We start from the raw sequence: 18,123 nt of genomic DNA on the forward strand, positions 1-18,123 counted from the left end.
ATCCTCAATTTAAGAAGTTAACCATCATTGTATTTTGAGTGCTCACTAAAGTAAGTTCTTGTCCAGCAGTGAATAATTAGGAGAGGTTGATATAAGCTAAAAAGAACAGGACCAAAAGAATTAGCTGCTGCTGTTCCGGGCACAAAATTCCTCCTTTGCAGAGCTCCAAGACAAACTAAAAATTGTGTTCCCTGCCAGGATAGATTTATGAAAATCTGTCTGTCTGTCTGTCTGTCTGTCTGTCTGTCTGTCTGTCTGTCTGTCTGTCTCTATCTGTCTATCTATCTATCTATCTAATTTATAGGCCACCCAACACCTTCTGGTGGCATACACTTCTCCATATTTTACCATCCAGTCAGTAAGGTTAAATTGGAAATATTGGCTTCCTCTTATATCCATTAATTAGGGGTGTCTACAAAGATGAACTTCTACAAGACAACAGAACCTAAACTGGGTGTGTGGGGACTTTAACAATACTTCAAGCTCTGGGCACATAGTGCTTATAAGCAGCATCCTGAATAATGGGAAGCGAGCTTCCTATAATCTCTCCTGTCCTCACCACTCTCTATAGGGACTTTCTATCCAAGGCACTGCTGCCACAAAACAAAACAGAGATGCAGTTTGTTAAAATGCTCTCAATGGGGCCTCTGTAAAAAGTGGCTAAGACAGGAGGAGAAGTATGTGCTCTCTTTATCCGATGCAGGAAACGCAGATGCTGCTTTGCACGCTTCACTAAATATGATTTGTGGAGAGACCACTTCAGATGGTTAGTTATCTGCACCCCCAGGTACTTAATACTATTGAACACCTCCATAGCTGCAGCCTTGATACAAAGTGAAGTATGACTATGCTGGCTCTTTCTAAAATCTACAATGTTGTCCTTTGTTTTGTTAACATTCAAAGCCAAGTTATTTTTATTGCACCAGCCCACCAGAGCCTTCACCTCCTCCTTATTAAAAACCTTCCTTGTCATCCTGAATAAGATGGAAGATGGAACAAAAAAAAGTATGAAGAACACAGCGAAAGATGGAATGAAATTACTACAGATTGACATTGAGATTTGCTGATGCCTAGTAGATCACACTGTTGGGGCATGAGGCTTAAAGAAGGAATAATCCTGTTTTCATAATTAAGGTTACAGTAAGAACAGTGCAGTCAATAACCAGATAATATTAATTAGACTTCATGGATATCCATTTAATATGACAATCATTCATATTCAGTTTATGTTGTAATCACCGATGCAGAAGAAGGCTGATGAATTTTTTTGATCAGTTTGAAAGTGACAAAACAGCCAACCAAAATGAGCTGCTTGTGAGTGGAGACCGGAATGCCAAAGTTGTAAAGATTAGCTATACAGATCAGGAAGCCACAGTATAGACAGAATATGATAAAAATGGATTGGCTGCAGGTTGGCAAAAAGTGTAAGATAAGACTGTATGTTCTTCCCTTATTTATTTTTTGATTAATATCAACTTAAATACTGCAGATATAAAGAACGCTGGATTGTTTTATATTTAGAAATAAGTTTATTTCTGGAGGTAATATTACAATGCAAGTAAATGGTTTGTAACCTTAGGAAAGGCTAATGTAAGCCATAATCAATATTTATTTATTTTATTTGTTTATTTATTCATTTGTCCAATACACAAATACATAGGAAGAAAAATAGACATGTAGTAATATATATAAGGGTAAAAGTGAACTTAGAGGAGAGGATATGTGAAAGAAAGAAAATATATATGATAAGTGAGAGAAAAGAAAGACAATTGGACAGGGGACGAAAGGCACACCAGTGCACTTATGTACACCCCTTACTGGCCTCTTAGGAACCTGGAGAGATCAATCGTGGAGATTCTAAGGGAGAAATGTTGGGGGTTAGGGGTTGACACAATTGAGTCTGGTAATGAGTTCCATGCTTCGATAACTCGATTGTTGAAATCATATTTTTTACAGTCAAGTTTGGAGCGGTTCGTATTAAGTTTGAATCTGTTGCGTGCTCTTGTGTTGTTGCGGTTGAAGCTGAAGTAGTCATTGACTGGTAGGACGTTGCAGCATATGATCTTGTGGGCAATACGCAAATCATGTTTTAGGCGCCGTAGTTCTAGGCTTTCTAGGCCCAGGATTGTTAGTCTATTTGTTAGTCTAATATGTAATCATGGGTTTGCTAACTATGCTGCAACCTGATTGGCTGTAACCTACATAATAGGGGTAATACCCTTGCATGGGTACGGTTTGTTACAGTGGGTGATTCGTTATAGTAGTGAGTGGTTTTGTTACAGAGAGTGGTTTGTTATAGTGAGTGGCTTGTAGTTAGTGGTTAGTGCTTAGTGGTTGCAGTGGTAGATGTAATATGAGTTATGCAGTGGTAGATGTAATATGAGTTATATACCAGCATTGTGGATAGTTTATTATAGTGGTTAAATGTAAAGGTGATAGTTTATTTAGAGAAGTATTTTGAGAAGAAGAAAAGTAAAATATATTTTTACAAGAAAACCTACTGCAGTGTTTTTTTTAATTGAAGACATCAATTAGGTATAGTGGTGAACTGTGGCTAGTTGGTGGGGTTACCTTCCATGTGCGCAAAACTCTCCCCCAACAGTAGAAACATCAAAAACCTGCACAATGCCGGTGACACTTGTCTGATAGCCAAGAATGCAGAGGATCTGCTACCTTTAGGAATAAAAGTGAAGGAACACAGTGAAAAAAATTGAACTAAAAGGAGACCAATTAAGTGACAGCAGATATAACAACTAATCTCAGAAATTATAATGAATATATAGAAATGGTAGATAATATCTGTCTTTTACGATCAACCTCAACCATACAGAAAGAGGTACCATACTTTTTTGAGAATAAGATGCACCTTCACCCCTCCCTCCCCAATGGATAAAAATTTAGGTGCATCTTATAGACTGAATATGGGCATTTTGGGGCTCCCAAGCGTTCCATGTGTCACATTTTCACCCTCCCTAACTCCAGAAGCACTCTGCAGGACCAAAATAGGTGCGTTTTGGGGGGGGGGAATGGGCTGTTTTTTGGCAAAAATGGGCCGAACAGAATACTGCAGAGTGCTCCTGGGGGCCAGGGAGGACAAAACGTGACGCGCGGAGGCCAAAAATTATTTTTTCTTGTTTTCCTCCTGTGAATTTATTTGTGTCTTACAGTCAAGGGTGTCTTATAGTTCAAAAAATCAGTACTTTAAAAAACAAGCCACAGACTAGCACTGGAAACAAACAACAGCTACAGATGGACATCAGATGTTTAAAATCAACAAGGTAGAAATTGAATTAGATCCAGAATCTATCTTCTTTGGATTAAAAATTGTTCGCAAAGGCAGGTCTAACCTTAAGCTATACTGCAATGAATAAGAATAATGAATAAGAATATAAGAATAAGATCTGGAGAAGCCAAGATACTGATATAAATACAAAAGGCAGGCTAGTTAGAGCAATAGTCTTCCCTGTAATGATGTATGGATATGACAGTTGGACACTAAGAAGAGATGATCAAAGAACTGATGCCTTTGAAGTGTAATGCTGGTGCAAAGTATTGCATATACCATGGGCAACCATTAGAGAGCTGCTGAATCGTATAAGACTAGAAACATCATTAGAAGACATTCACAAGACTATGTCTGATCTACTTTGGCTCCATCATGCGTGCAAATTTAGGGATGGTTAATGGGTCAAGAAGAATGGCAGGCCGAAGTCTATAACTCCAAATGATGGCTTCGGCGCTGACAAAGAAGGGGCAAGCAAAGAACTTGCTTGCCTTGATAACTTCAAAACTGATGCAAAAATGAACATCCATCCACCAACAGGTGATTTGACAGGGTAGCATGGAGAGTACTTGCCTATAAAGTCGGTAAGACTCGGACATGATTGGATGATTAAAACTACTACTAGTGCTTGGAAGAGCATTCATGAAGACCTTGGAGAAGATATTCAGTTGCCACGGTATCACAGTATATCAGAATACTTGAAGCAGTGATACTTTGTGCCTATGGAAACAAAAGTTGGATTTTGAAGAATACTTTTGAAGTTTTGTGTTGGAAAAAACCAACACAAATGATCAATAATAGCATGGCAGCCAGGAAAACAAGGAAATGGATGAACAAATCTACTAAGACGTATCACATGACCAGGCTTAAAATAGAAACAGAAACATAAAAATTGACGGTAGAAAAGGACCTCATGGTCCATCTAGTCTGCCCTTATACTATTTCCTGTATTATATCTTAGGATGGGCATGTCCCAGGCATGTTTAAATTCAGTTACTGCGGATTTACCAACCACGCCTGCTGGAAGTTTGTTCCAAGCATCTACTACTCTTTCAGTAAAATAATATTTTATCCTGTTGCTTCTGATCTTTCCCCCAACTGACATCAGATTGTGCCCCCTTGTTTTTGTGTTCACTTTCCTATTAAAAATACTTCCCTCCTGAACCTTATTTAACCCTTTAACATATTTAAATGTTTCGATCATGTCCCCCCTTTCCCTTCTGTCCTCCAGACTATACAGAAGGAGTTCATGAAGTCTTTCCTGACATGTTTTATGCTTAAGACCTTCCACCATTTTTGTAGCCTGTCTTTGGACCCGTTCAATTTGATCAATATCTTTTTGTAGGTTAGGTCTCCAGAACTGAGCACAGTATTCCAAATGTGGTCTCACCAGCGCTCTATACAGCAGGATCACAATCTCCCTCTTCCTGCTTGTTATACCTCTAGCTATGCAGCCAAGCATTCTACTTGCTTTCCCTACCGCCTGACCGCACTATTCACCCATTTTGAGACTGTCAGAAATCACTACCCCTAAATCCTTCCCTTCTGAAGTTTTTGCTAACATAGAACTGCCAATACAATACTCAGATTGAGGATTCCTTTTCCCTAAGTGCATTATTTTACATTTGGAAACATTAAACTGCAGTTTCCATTGCTTTGACCACTTATCTAGTAAAGCTAAATCATTTGCAATATTACAGACGCCTTCAGGAATATCAACCCTATTGGACACTTTAGAGCCATCGGCAAATAGGCAAACGTTCCCTACCAAACCTTCCCCTACGTCACTCACAAACATATTAGAAAGAATAGGATCCAAAACAAACCATTGTGGTGCACCACTTGTAACCAGTCTCTGCTCAGAATATTCACCATTAACAACAACAAAATATTCCACTTGGAGAATGTTTTAATGCTGGGAAAGAAGTAAGAAGAGAAGAACAGCATCAGGATGGAGGGACTCAGTTACATTTATGATGAATACACTATTGAATGACCATAATGGAGAAAATCTTGATCGTGGTGCATAATTCAACTTAGAATCAAGCATTAGGTCAGTTTTCTAAACTTCCATGAATACTGAAGGATTCTTCCTTGTATAAGCATAGCCTGGCTCCAAAGAAATGCATTCTAATTTTATTTGCCTAAAGAGATTTTTAGTTGTAGCTTGTAGTGGTTCCCTAAATTATCTGGCTATTACAGACTGTTTGAAAGCAAAAGGGAATTCAAAACCTATTCTACTTTTATAAAACCAGGGGTGTTCTGCCATTAAAGTAATCATTTTCAACTGGTGGTACATGAGACTCAGAAAGAGTTCAGGTAGACCATTGAAATGTTTGTAAAGTATTTAATACTTACCATAAATTTTGGGCAAAGTGTTTCAAGTGTGAAAAGTTTAGAACCCCTGAGAAGTGTTTTATGGATGATCAGGAGGCCTTCGGGGAATTCCTAAAGTGGCTCTCTGAAAAAATTCATTTTAGTTGTTAATCCGTCCCTGGTACGGTAGGAAGGTAAATAAACGTGACACTTTTGATTTTGACGGGTAGTAAGTGAGTGGTAAAGGAGAGGGAAAATGAGAACACAATGGGATGTAATATTGTGGTGCCTCATTCAGATTCATCCTTTGGGAATGGGAGAGACCAATTTTAAATTTTGTGTAAGCACTTTGAAAGGTAGGGATGCATCAGAGGAGGATTTTTTTTTAATTGTTTTGCAAAATTATAACAAAGCCAATTAATTTAATTGAAGATTCAGATGGATACTATTCCCTTCCCAAAACATTGGGTAAAATGACTGAGGTGAACCAGGCTTCTGTGCTACAGGTCTTTATTTTATAACAACAGCTAACAGGTTCCCAAGGCACAGCAGCTAACACACGCACACTTCCAGCTGATGGCAATGCAAGAGTCTGTTTGACAGCTCCTTATATAGAGAGCTGCCAAACAGGTAGCCAATCAGGAGACAGTGTTGCATTCCCCTGCCGAGGGCAGACCCGAGCGGAAGGTCCCGGACATTACAGAGACCTAAAGAGATGGTGGGGAGGGCCTTTGTCCTTTTAACTTTGGGGGAAAATATGTATCTCTTAAAAAAGACCACACCCACACTGATGCCTGGGGAGGGCAGAAACAGCTCCCCCCCCTCCAAAACCCTCTGGAGGCCAGAAACGGCCTGTTTCCCAACTTCTGGTGGGCCCAGTAGGCTTGTGTTTCACCCTCCCCAGACTCCAAAGGCTTCCCTGGAGCTGCGAGAGGGTAAAAACGCCCTCCCCCATCTCCCTGGAGGCTCTCTGGAAGCCAAAAACGCCCTTCCAGAGCCTCTATGAGAGCCAAAAATCAGCTGGCCTGCACACATATACAAGTTGGAGCTGAGCTAGGGCAATGGCTTGCGTGCCAGCAATATGACTCCGCATGCCACATGTGGCACCTGTGCCATAGGTTCGCCATCACTGGTATATAACCTGTTTTTTATTATTATTAAATAGCTGGAGCTTTCCAGAATTGTCATTATAATAAATATCATTACTACTGAGTAGGCTCTCACAGGGAAACCAGTTTTATGGCCTCTAAATGATGGTCACCACAATGTAGCACAGATGGAGTGGTATCGTGCCAAAAACAGAAGGAATTAAAAATTGAGTTTCCAGGCAAGCTGGACCGAAGGGAGTTGACCAACGCTTGTTGCTGCTTATCTGAAAAGCATAGTTAGAAATTAAAATTCTAAAACAAAATGCTTCTTTTAACATCTTTGAACACATTCTCTAATTCCTTAGAGTTTTATGTCTGAATTTTCCATCAATCTGTTTTTTCCCCCCACTGACTATGATTTGTGATTGTAACATTTTAAAAGTGTGAAATCTTCAGGGATGTTGTGTAATTCTAATCCAAGTAAACTCCTAAAGGCAAAGAAAAACTCCAATATCAAATGGTGACATGGAGCATTTAAGTTTCTTGTAGCCCCAAAGCACCCACTGCAGTGAACAATATGAGGTACAAAACAGGAAGAAGTTATGTGTGTCTCCCTAAAACTTAGATGTATCTCTTAATGAAGCCTTCTCCTATTTGAACCTAAGAAGAGCCATGCTGAATGGGGCCAAAGCCCATTGAGACCAGCATTCTGTGTCCCACAGTGCCCCCCTAATTTTCCATGGGGATCTTGAGCAGAAAGAGAAGGCAAAACCCTCCCTTGACCGCAACAAATGGTACCCAAGGGAACCGTGCCTGCCTCAACCAACATAGAGGCAGCACTTGGACATCCATTTCAGTAACCACCTATGATACACTTGGCATCCATGAATCTGTCTAATCCTGCCTTGAAGCTATCTAGGCTGACAGATGTCACAAGCTCTTCTGGAAGTGAATTCCATCAACCAAGGACCCTCTGGGTGAAGAAATATTTCCCTTTATTTGTCCTCGCATTTTTACCTGTGAGCTTTAGGGAGTGCCCCCTCATCCTTGTATTGTGTGATAAAGAAAATAATTTTTCTCTATCCACCTTTTCTATCCCATGTATGATTTTATACCCTTCGATCGAGTCACCCCTTAAACACCGTGTTTCAAGGCTGAAGAGACCAAGGCGTTGCAACCTAGTTTCATAAGGGAGGGGCTCCATTTCCTTGATCATTCTTGTTGCCCTTTTTTGCGCCTTTCCCAGTTCCATTCTATCCTTCTTGAGGTGCGATGATCAGAACTGTACACAGTACTCCAAGTGTGGTCTCACCATCGATTTGTATAGAGGCAATACAACACTTGCCGACCTATTTTCGATTCCCTTCCTGGGTTGTTCCCTTTTAACATTTGATTGGGGTTGTGTTATTCAGAGCCTTTTCAATGGTGGCCCTGGAAAAAACGTACCACTCCAGATAGAAGGAATTTTCCCATCTTGGTTAGCCTTAGTTGCTGTTCAGCATTCATTACTTTCAAACTTGGTATCCTTTCTGCTTATCTATCTGGGTTAGCTAGAGAAGGGCAATCGCAGGCTGGTTCTGCACATTGCTGTAAGCCGTGATTAATTGGTAATCCAAAATTGGTGGTCTTGTATCACACAGCAGGCGAGAGGCTAAAGCAATCTCATTTGGGGTTACTGTGTAATGTGAACCTTATTTCAGAAGATAATGCTGGTCTGTGGCATTCATGACTCCCCAGGGTTGCAGCGTGCCCTTGGTGCTTTTTAACACCTATGTAAATCTACGGGAAAGACTTAGCCATCAATCTCTGCACAGTTTACTGCCATAACTGCACTGACTTTAAAAATGTTGCCTGATTCAACTGGGTTTTATTGGAGAAGTGCTCCTCTATTGACGTTTTAGTCCTGTGGGGATTGCTAGGAGTGTACTCAGTTGAGTGAAATAGATTTTAATGTATTTTATATTACATAAAAGTTTAAAGTGTTGCCATTGCTTCTTTTTTTTTAACACTTGTAAGTTCTGCCGCTGTCCTATGTCGCCTTTAGGCAGGTAGCTTAAAAATAAATAAAAGAAGTAGTCTGTTTGCTTATCTGTTTTGCTGTTCCGTTGAAAGTAAATTGGGCTGTCTCGTTGAAATTAGCATGGGGAAAAAGCAATGGCTGAGCAGGTCAGCACCCAATGGCCGCTGGTTGATTTTGGCAAGGTTGTAGACAATCCAAAGTGCCCTGTAAACACTTGAGAAGGGGGGAAATGGGTGGTTCCCCCCCCCCCAGATTTTAAAAGCAGCGATGAATCAGAAGTGGGCTTGTGGTGCTGTTGTATTTTACCAGGGTGCCCAGCAAACCTGGAAATCAGGGAATTATCAGAGAAATTGATTGATTGATTGTAAGCGGTTGAAAGTACAACAAAAATGTAAATTAAGTGAATAACCGTATTAGCCGTTGAATGGATATGTACAAAATGATCAATTAACTGATATATTTTTGTTTTGTTTTGTTTGTGTTCTTTTCCTTTTTTTTCTTTATTATGTATGTTACACTCCTTATTTTCAATGTATTTTTTATATTTTGTTTTTAATGTAAATAACTCAGTGAAAAAAATTCTTTTTTTTAAAAAAAGAGAAACACTGGCTTAATGTCTGCTTTGTCAAGAAAGGCGATGGAGCTCTCTCCTCAAAGTCCTGGGGTTGAAACGCTTTGAGCAGCTTCCAGTGGCTCTAAAAATATATTCCATGCAGGCTAGAGCTATTTCCCTTTGTGTCTCCCAGTCATGTCAACACTTTAAGGAGCACTTTCTCAACCAAGAGTAGTGGAGATGAATGCTGTTTTTTATGAAAAGGGGAAAGCCTGTCACTTCTGCTCTGGCCAGGCCGGCCTTCCACTCTTACGCTGTTGTGCCCGAAGGCCGTAGTGCTCTGCCAGTAAGTAGACCGTAGGAAAATGTCACCATTTCAGCTTCTTCAGGGAAAACATTTATACTTTATAAATAAAGCATTTTTAGCATGCCTCGCATAACCGTATACATAATGATCTTGCATCCTATCTTATGCTTTTTAGGCTATGAACATAGTGGTTCCCTTCATGTTTAAATATGCAGTAGACAACCTCAACCAGCTGTCTGGAAATGTTCTGAACCTGAATGATGCACCCAATACAGTTGCAACCATGGCAACAGCTGTTCTGATTGGATGTAAGTGCGATGCTTTAATCCGCTGACAGGTGCTGACTTTCTTCGGGAAGGCTGGGGAACATTGGTGCACATGACCTTTCACGGGGAAGCATCTGGAGCAAACGTTGTGCGCTGGAGCCTCTCCTACTTTGTTCGCAGGAAGGATGAATCGGTACGCCAGCGATTCTCCAGAGTTGTGTTATCTGCTGGAATAACAGCCTCGTCTCCAGGCCTGCTTTTGCATTGTGTGTTCTTTTTTTTAAAAAAAGAACTCCAAATATCTGAAGATGAAATCTGTTTAAAAATGACTTAATTGATAACCTTTTGTCCGGAGTAACGCAGGAGGACTAGATAAGATATCAGAATATATTGTGGCAATTTAATGAACCAGATAAATGAATGAAGACACATTTGTATAAAACAGTAGTTTACTCTTTAGCGAAAAATATCTTCAGTCTTCTATTTACATGAAGTTTACATCAGCTATATTCAGCTTACTTACAAGTAGATATACAACCAATCCAGATTACAAGTAGATACAAAACCAATCCAGGTTTCTAGTAGATACTAAACCAAGCCAGGTTTCTTCGTATCACTATCTCAGTTCTACTCAATATCTAACTCATGCTCAAACTGCTCCATCCACTATTCAACAACAGCAAATGACCAACAAGACCAACAAGGAAATGGTGAAGTTAATTTGCATCTTATAATGCTCTGGCCCAATCGCATTGCAGTTTACACCCAATGACTCAGCATTAGCATGCTTGCATTCTACCTTTTACCTTACATGATAATACAATCTTATATTTCACCTTATATGGTACTACAATGAAGTATCACCCAGGATTGCTTAGCCTAACACCTTTGACTTCTCATCTGGAAACGTTAACATGTGTATGGGGGGGGGAGGGGAAGTTATTAAAAAAAGCTGAGGATGAATAAAGTAAAATTAATTAGAAATGAATGCCTTTCTCTCCCCCCTCCTCCTTTTACCAGACGGCACATCGCGAGCGGGTGCAGCACTGTTTAACGAAGCCAGAAACGCCGTCTTCGGGAAAGTGGCCCAGAGTTCCATCAGGAGGATAGCCAGGAACGTCTTCCTCCACTTGCATCAGCTGGACCTGGGCTTCCATCTCAATCGGCAAACCGGAGCCTTGTCCAAAGCCATCGATCGAGGCACCCGCGGCATCAGCTTTGTGCTCAGTGCCCTAGTGTTTAATCTGGGCCCCACCTTGTTCGAAGTTGGCCTCGTGAGTGGGATTTTGGTACGTGTCATTTTCATTCAATTGCAGCACCAATCATTTGCTTGAGATCCACGTCTGGTGGGACCGTCTCCTGCCACACACCTCCCAGAGACCAATTAGAGCACACGGAGTTGGCCTCCTCCAATGCAGATTGGCGGGGCCTCGGGGAGGGCCTTCTCTGTTGAGGCCCCGAATTTATGGAATCAACTCCCCCCTCCCCCGAGGTCTGTATGGCCCCCACCCTGCTGGCTTTCCATAAGGCCACGAAGACCTGGCTATGCCGGCAGGCTTGGGGGCTCTAAATCAACCACTAACATGTCCATTTGTCTGAATTGGTATGAATGATTAGTATGTATGCTGTTGAATTGTCTTAAGTTTTAATTAGGATTTTAGAAATTAGGTCTTATTTTATTGTTGTTATTTGTAATTTTATACTGTTGTAAGCCACCCTAAGTCCTTCGGGATTGGGCAGCATAGAAGATAGATAGGTAGGTAGGTAGGTAGAGAGAGAGAGGGAGAGAAAAAGGGAAGGAGAGAGGGAGAGAGAGAAAGAGAGAGAGAGAGATGCTCTTGGAGGTCCCTGGCGCTAGGCGTGGCCCAGCCCTTGCCTTTCCCAGAGCACTGTTGAAGAATAGAGGAAAAAGAAGGGGTCAGAAAGACAGAGGGGGGCTCTTGCAGCCATCTAACGCGGCCCTTTGCCTCAGTTTCACCCCCTTTGAGAACTCTGGTGGTGCAGGGATTAGAATGCAGCATTGCAGGCTGACTGCCCACTGCCAAGAGTTCAATCCTGACTGGCTCAAGGTTGACTCAGCCTTCCATCCTTCTGAGGTCAGTAAAATGAGGACTTGGATTGCAATGTTGTACAGATAAAAAGTTGTGAGCATGAAAACAGCTGTTCTTACATAATTTTGGGGTGTTAAAAACAAAAATAACATTTAAAAATGTATATTGGCTCTAGTTTCCATGATAAAAGCAACCAACTAATGGAGTAGAAAACTGCTTTTCAGTTAAAATGGTATATACAAAATATGCCCCCATTTTGGTGGAGGGGTATGAATTTTGTCTGGTGGTGGGCAGTTAAACATGTGATTTGTAATATCCTTTCCAGAGAAAACAGGGGGGAAAAGTGCCCATTGGATAGTGCTGCATTTACTTAAACATCCATGTGGTTTAATTAATCACCATGGTGATTCGCTTTGCAATCAATTGGTGACCCACTTAATTGTCACCTCAATTTACGACCAAAATTCCTGCCCCAATTTTGGTCTTAAATTGAACACAGCCTGGGTAATATCTCCCCACTTTTCTGAAAAAAAACCCTTGTTGGTAACCTCTGCATCTCAGTAATGCAGCACATAAACTAAGAGAGAGCAATGCTCACAGATTATTGCCGAGAAGGCTAGCTGTCAGTATGGTTACAATAGCCCAGATGCTCCATGCTCTCCATCTGGTGTTCTCAATATTCCACAGCATTTGAACCAGGTTGACGTTTAAGAACACACACATAATCCTTCTCCTTCCTTAAATTATCCAGGCTTTCAAGCAGGAGATCCATAAGTGTTGTGCCAAATCTCAAGCAGGAGCATGAAACCCATCCCCAAGTCAAACAGCGGTGGCTTTTGAGTTAATAACGCCTGGTATCTTTCATTTAAATGGGTGGGGTTTGCATTGTGCCAAGAAAAAGAAATAAATGCTATTCTAATTGGAGCTTAAAGTGTGAAATCTCTCACAGCTGCTTCTCCAGACAGCAAATGCCAAGAGCTCACACATGATAGAATAATAAATATCATTTTGGGACTATGTTCTTAACCTTGGCAGCTTGAAGATGTGTGAACTTCAACTCCCAGAATTCCCTAGCCAGCTATGCTATCTGAGGAATTCTGGGAGTTAAAGTCTGTCCATCTTCAAGTTGCTAAGGTTGAGAAACACTGGTCTAAAAGAAAAGAAACAGAGGCTTTAGGGTTCTTGGGGTTTATTTCCTGCCCTTGTTGCTGAGGGTAAAATGTACCCAGAAGCTCTCAGCCGGGGCAGCCACAGAGAAGGCCCTCCCTTGCATCCCCACCAACCTGCATTGCTTAGTTGACGGACCCGGAGAAGGCCAACCCTATGTGCTCTTATTGGTCTCTGGGAGGTATGTGGCAGGAGACGGTCCTGTAAATAGTCTGGCCCTAACCATGTAGGGCTTTATAGGTGATAACCAACACCTTGAATAGTGACCAGAGACTAATTGGTAGCCAGTGCAGTTCACGGAGCGTAGGTGTTATATGGGTGTACCCATAATGATGACAAGATAGCAGAATTGTAATGCTAAACTGTTATTTGACCACCAGTCCTTATTGGATATGGAGATGATGTTTAGAAAAAGAGGAACTACAGTATTGGTAAAACTGTTCTGGAATAGCTTTGTACCATATAGGTTCAACCTTGGTGGCACAGTAGTTAAAATGCAGTATTGCAGGCTAACTCTGCTGCCTGCCGACTGCCAGTAGTTCAGGTGTCACCGGCTCATGGTTGACTCAGACTTCCAGCCTTTCCAGGTGGCTAAAAAGAGGACCCAGATTGTTGGGGGCAAGAGGCTGATTCTGTAAACCGCTTAGAGAGGGCTGTAAAGGTACTGTGAAGTAGTATATAAGACTAAGTGCTATTGTTAACTCTGAAGACTCTTTTTCCCCCTGCTATCCAGGGGACCTCTACCTAAGAATGCCTCTACTTAAGAATTTTTCTAGATAAGAACCGGGTGTTGAAGATTTTTTTGCCTCTTCTCAAGAACCATTTTCTACTTACAAACCAGAGCCCAGAAAAATTTCCCAGGAAATTTGAGAGCGGCACAAAGGCCCGGCCAGTTTCCTGCCATTCCCCCTTGGTTTCTCTCTCTGGCGCAGTGTATGGGAGGCAGCTTCGCGCATGCTCCTCGTCGCTGCCTCATAGACCCTCTTTAAATAAAAAAAAAAAAAGCCTTAAAGTTTTGGATTTTTTTGACTCCCCTCCCCTCACCCTCTTCCTTCGGCAGCGACCGTCCTCCTCTTCTTCCTCCTCCTCCCCCCACCCAAATTCCGAGCGTTTATTTCTTTCCTAATGGGTTCGCACCTATTATTTGCTTTCACATCGATTCCTATGGGAAAAATTGCTTCTTCTTACGAACTTTTCTACTTAAGATCCTGGTCACGGAACAAATTAAGTTCTTAAGTAGAGGTACCACTGTATATTCAAAATGGACTGTGATGAATTAATTTGTGTATGTGTGTGTATTTTGAGAGCCCATAAGAATTTTCATTTTTAATGTGTGCCAGTGTGTACACAGAAAAAGGTGACAATAAAGGTTCTCTTCATTGGAATGATTGCAGCTTATTTCCTGACAAATCTGGTAATCTGCCCATCTTTTCCTTGAATCAAAGCTCCTGGATTCCGTTCATTACTTCCATTCATTTGTGTTGACAACAGCTCTCTATATGAGCTTCTTCTTCTTTTAAACAAAAAAAGTTCTTTAAATTTTTTTTTTAACTTGAACATGTTATCTTCAATTATACAGTATGTTGTCTGGTGGCAAATGTGTCTCTGCTATTACAGTCAAGATTTACAGTATCTGTTATATTGATAATTCTCTAACCTTACAATAATAGCAATCCGCATTGTAACTCTATTCATTCTTCCCTCCCGCTTTTTGTAGATTCCTTTCCCTTCTCTGCTGTAAGTGCAGTAGCTCAAGAGCACAAGTTGAGTGTCTGTATGGTGAGAGTCTGCACAACTTTGTGGAGCTGCTCCTAAGTGCAGATGGTGTCAAGGAGCTAAACTTCCTGTGCCATCATCTTTTCACTCCTCTTCTCTTTGGCTTGCAGACAATTATTCCCAAGCCTAGTATAATAATAATAATAATAATAATTTTATAATAATAATTTATTGGATTTGTATGCCGCCCCTCTCCGTAGACTCCGTAGTATGGATCTCCTTGGTATGGATCTATTTTGAGCTTGTTATGCTCTCGTCAGCTAGACATACCCTTACCGGGATCTGAAGCTACATACCATATTTTTCGGAGTATAAGACGCACCGGAATATAAGACGCACCTTAGTTTTGGGGGAGGAAAATAGGGAAAAGAATCTGCTTACCAGGTATTCATCTAGCTAGCATTCTTAGTCTGGTCAGCTTCAGCACATTATTTTATCCCCTGGTTAGGGCTTTAAAAAACTTTATTCTGAGAGAATAATTATAAAAGAGCTGGGAACATCATTAGCACCTGGAAACAAATAGTCTAAGCAATAGAGCAATGGAAAAAACCCTGCAAAGACTTAGGGCTTGGAAAACATTCTTCGCAGAGAGTAACAATGAAAGAGCTTGCAAGCAGGTAAGAGCTGGGAACATTGTTATCACATGGTTAGGGCTGGAAAGAAACATTTGGAGGCAAATAGAGGATGAAAAAAAAAACAAAGACAAGGTTTGGAATACATTCTTGGCAGAGAGTAACAATGAAAGAGTTTGCAAGCCTGTAGCACCTGGTTAGGACTAGAAAGAAACTTACTCAGAGCAAGTTAGAGAAGTGAAACACACCCTGCAAAGACTTAGGGCTTGGAAAACATTCTTCACAGAGAAACAATGAAAGAGCCTGCAAGGCAAGAGCTAGGAAGATCGTTAACAGCTAGTTAGGGCTGGGGGGAAGGAAAAGAAAAAGCTACATTCAGAGTATAAGACGCATCCAAATTATCAGCCTCTTTTAGGGAGGAAAAAGGTGTGTCTTATACACCGAAAAATACAGTATATGTCTTGTCCAAAGAGCTTTCTGTTTGATGTTCTAACTAAAATGATTGCAATCCCTCCCTTTTTTCTTTTCTCTTCCCTGCAGTATTATAAATGTGGTGCACATTTCGCACTCGCAACCTTGGGGACATTAGGAGCTTACACGGCATTCACAATAGGACTTACGCAGTGGAGGTAAGACAGTCCCTGATGAGATTTGACCGCCTGTTGGAACTGGATGGGAACAACTGTCTGTGCCAACCTTTTGTCTTGCAGAACTAAATTTAGGATTGAAATGAACAAAGCAGATAATGATGCAGGGAATGCTGCCATTGACTCTCTGCTGAATTATGAAACTGTGAAGGTAAGCCATTCATGTTTTTAACTTTTTCATATTGTCATGACTTGGGTAGACCTCATTAACAATCTATGTTTTTTTGTACCCTTTACTTAAAAAAATATATGTTTTTAATTCCTTTCTGTTACAAATAAAGCATGAAAGGATTACTCTTAGTCTAAATAGGTAAACAAATTTTCACCCTACCATATTTTTCAGAGTATAATACATATCAGAGTTTAAGACTCATCTTAGTTTTGGGGGAGGAAAATAGGGGAAAAATCCACCTACCAGGTATTCATCTGGCTAGCTTCCTTAATCTGATCATCTTCAACACATCTCCTAGTTAGGGCAGAAAAATATCTTCAGAGGGAGTAGCAATGAAAGCAAACTTGCAAAGACTTGAGGCTGAAAAAACTTTTTTTGGAGGGAGTAGCCATCAAAACAAGCCTGCAAGACTGGGGGTGCCAGGAAGATTGTTAGCATCTTGTTAGGGCTGGGGGGGGGGGAGCTTTGAAAAAGCTACATTCGGAGTATAAAACCCACCCACATTTTCAGCCTCTTTTAAGGGAGGAAATGTGCGTCTTATACTCCAAAAAATAAGATAATTGGGCCATAAGCTGTTGATTACAAACATGTAATCAACAGCTCATGGCCCAGTTATCTTATTTTCTCCTTTCATACTTCCCCCCTTGCTTTGCTTCTTAACTTTTCTTGTTAGCTTTTTTTCACTGAAAGGTCTGCTTAAGTGTGTTTGACCAACTGTATGGCAGTTTATTATTTCCCGTTCAATTGGAAGCAGAAATTCAAGCTCAGAACCCAAGCCATGATGGGCAACATAGTTTAAGGGCTAGCTAATGTGGATGGCCTGACTAAACTTAAGGTTAATCTCAGTTTTTAAAAATCACTATATCAAGAAACGCCATATTGAGAATATTGAATGGCCTAAACCTAGACTTTGCTCAAAAATGCTTTTCTTGGTTTCAGCAGAAGCAGCATTTTATAGGAAATGTCCCTATGTTTCTATAGGAAAGAAACAGCACGTAAAGAGAAACGCTTAACCTATTGAGAGTTCTTAGAACGAACACATGGAGAAAAAATATAAGATGAAATCAAAAGAACAATTCGCCTAGGGGTTAGTTTTCAATGTGTTTCATATGCAGAGCTCAGAGAAAGAATCAAGGTACCTAACAGGACATTTGGAATTGAGCAACAAAAGAAAGAGGTTAAAGTTGAATTGTATAAATGGAGAACATGTCATTCTTAAAATGAATGAACTCTTACTGATATTTGAAATAGAGGATAAGCAAATGAAAGAGTAAGATAAAAATGGGCTAAGAATTTCAAATCGAATATTGTTGGGAGAGTGAGAAAACATGGAAAGGATTGAAATTTTCACTAAACCATTGTTAAAAGAAAATTTCCATAAAATTATGTATTGCTGGTACATGACTCCAAAAGAATTAGCACAAAAGCCTTCAAACATGGCAACTTTAAGACTTATGGACTTCAACTCCCAGAATTCTGGAAGTTGAAGTCCACAAGTCTTAAAGTTGCCAAGTTTGGGGACACATTATTAGCTGGTCACCCTCTCAGAAGAATGCAATGGCAAGCATTTTTTTAAAAACATTGCCTTCACCAACTACTGCAGGAAACCTTTTCTTCATTGCTTATTTGACCCCTGTGACAATCATTGTTGTATCTCATGATTCTTGACAAATGTCTCTTTTTCTTTTATGTACACTGAGAGCATCTGCACCAAAGACAAATTCCTTGTGTGTCCAATCACACTTGGCCAATAAATAATTAGCTAAGAATTCTCTATAATTAACAGCAGAAATTTTGGATTCAGTTGCAGTCACAAGTGGAGGACTACTTATAATTGCATCCTAAATCATAAAAAGCCCAGGATTTTCTGAAGGAGATGAACACTGTGCTGTCTTCTCTCCCTTT

General features: G+C 40.6%; 1 protein-coding gene across 1 annotated transcript in view; it reads left to right on the top strand.

Moving 5' to 3' along the window:
• ABCB7 (ATP binding cassette subfamily B member 7) overlaps positions 1–18,123 on the top strand; it is a 106,863-nt gene that overhangs the window by 60,263 nt on the left and 28,477 nt on the right. The window contains exons 5-8 of the mRNA XM_070759642.1: positions 9,743–9,875; positions 10,854–11,122; positions 15,940–16,028; positions 16,110–16,197. Of these exons, the coding sequence (XP_070615743.1) occupies positions 9,743–9,875; positions 10,854–11,122; positions 15,940–16,028; positions 16,110–16,197 (579 nt within the window). The remainder of the gene's footprint in view (positions 1–9,742; positions 9,876–10,853; positions 11,123–15,939; positions 16,029–16,109; positions 16,198–18,123) is intronic.

This window comes from Erythrolamprus reginae, chromosome 8 (genome assembly GCF_031021105.1).
Source record: "Erythrolamprus reginae isolate rEryReg1 chromosome 8, rEryReg1.hap1, whole genome shotgun sequence".
In the NCBI taxonomy this organism is placed as follows: domain Eukaryota; kingdom Metazoa; phylum Chordata; class Lepidosauria; order Squamata; family Dipsadidae; genus Erythrolamprus; species Erythrolamprus reginae.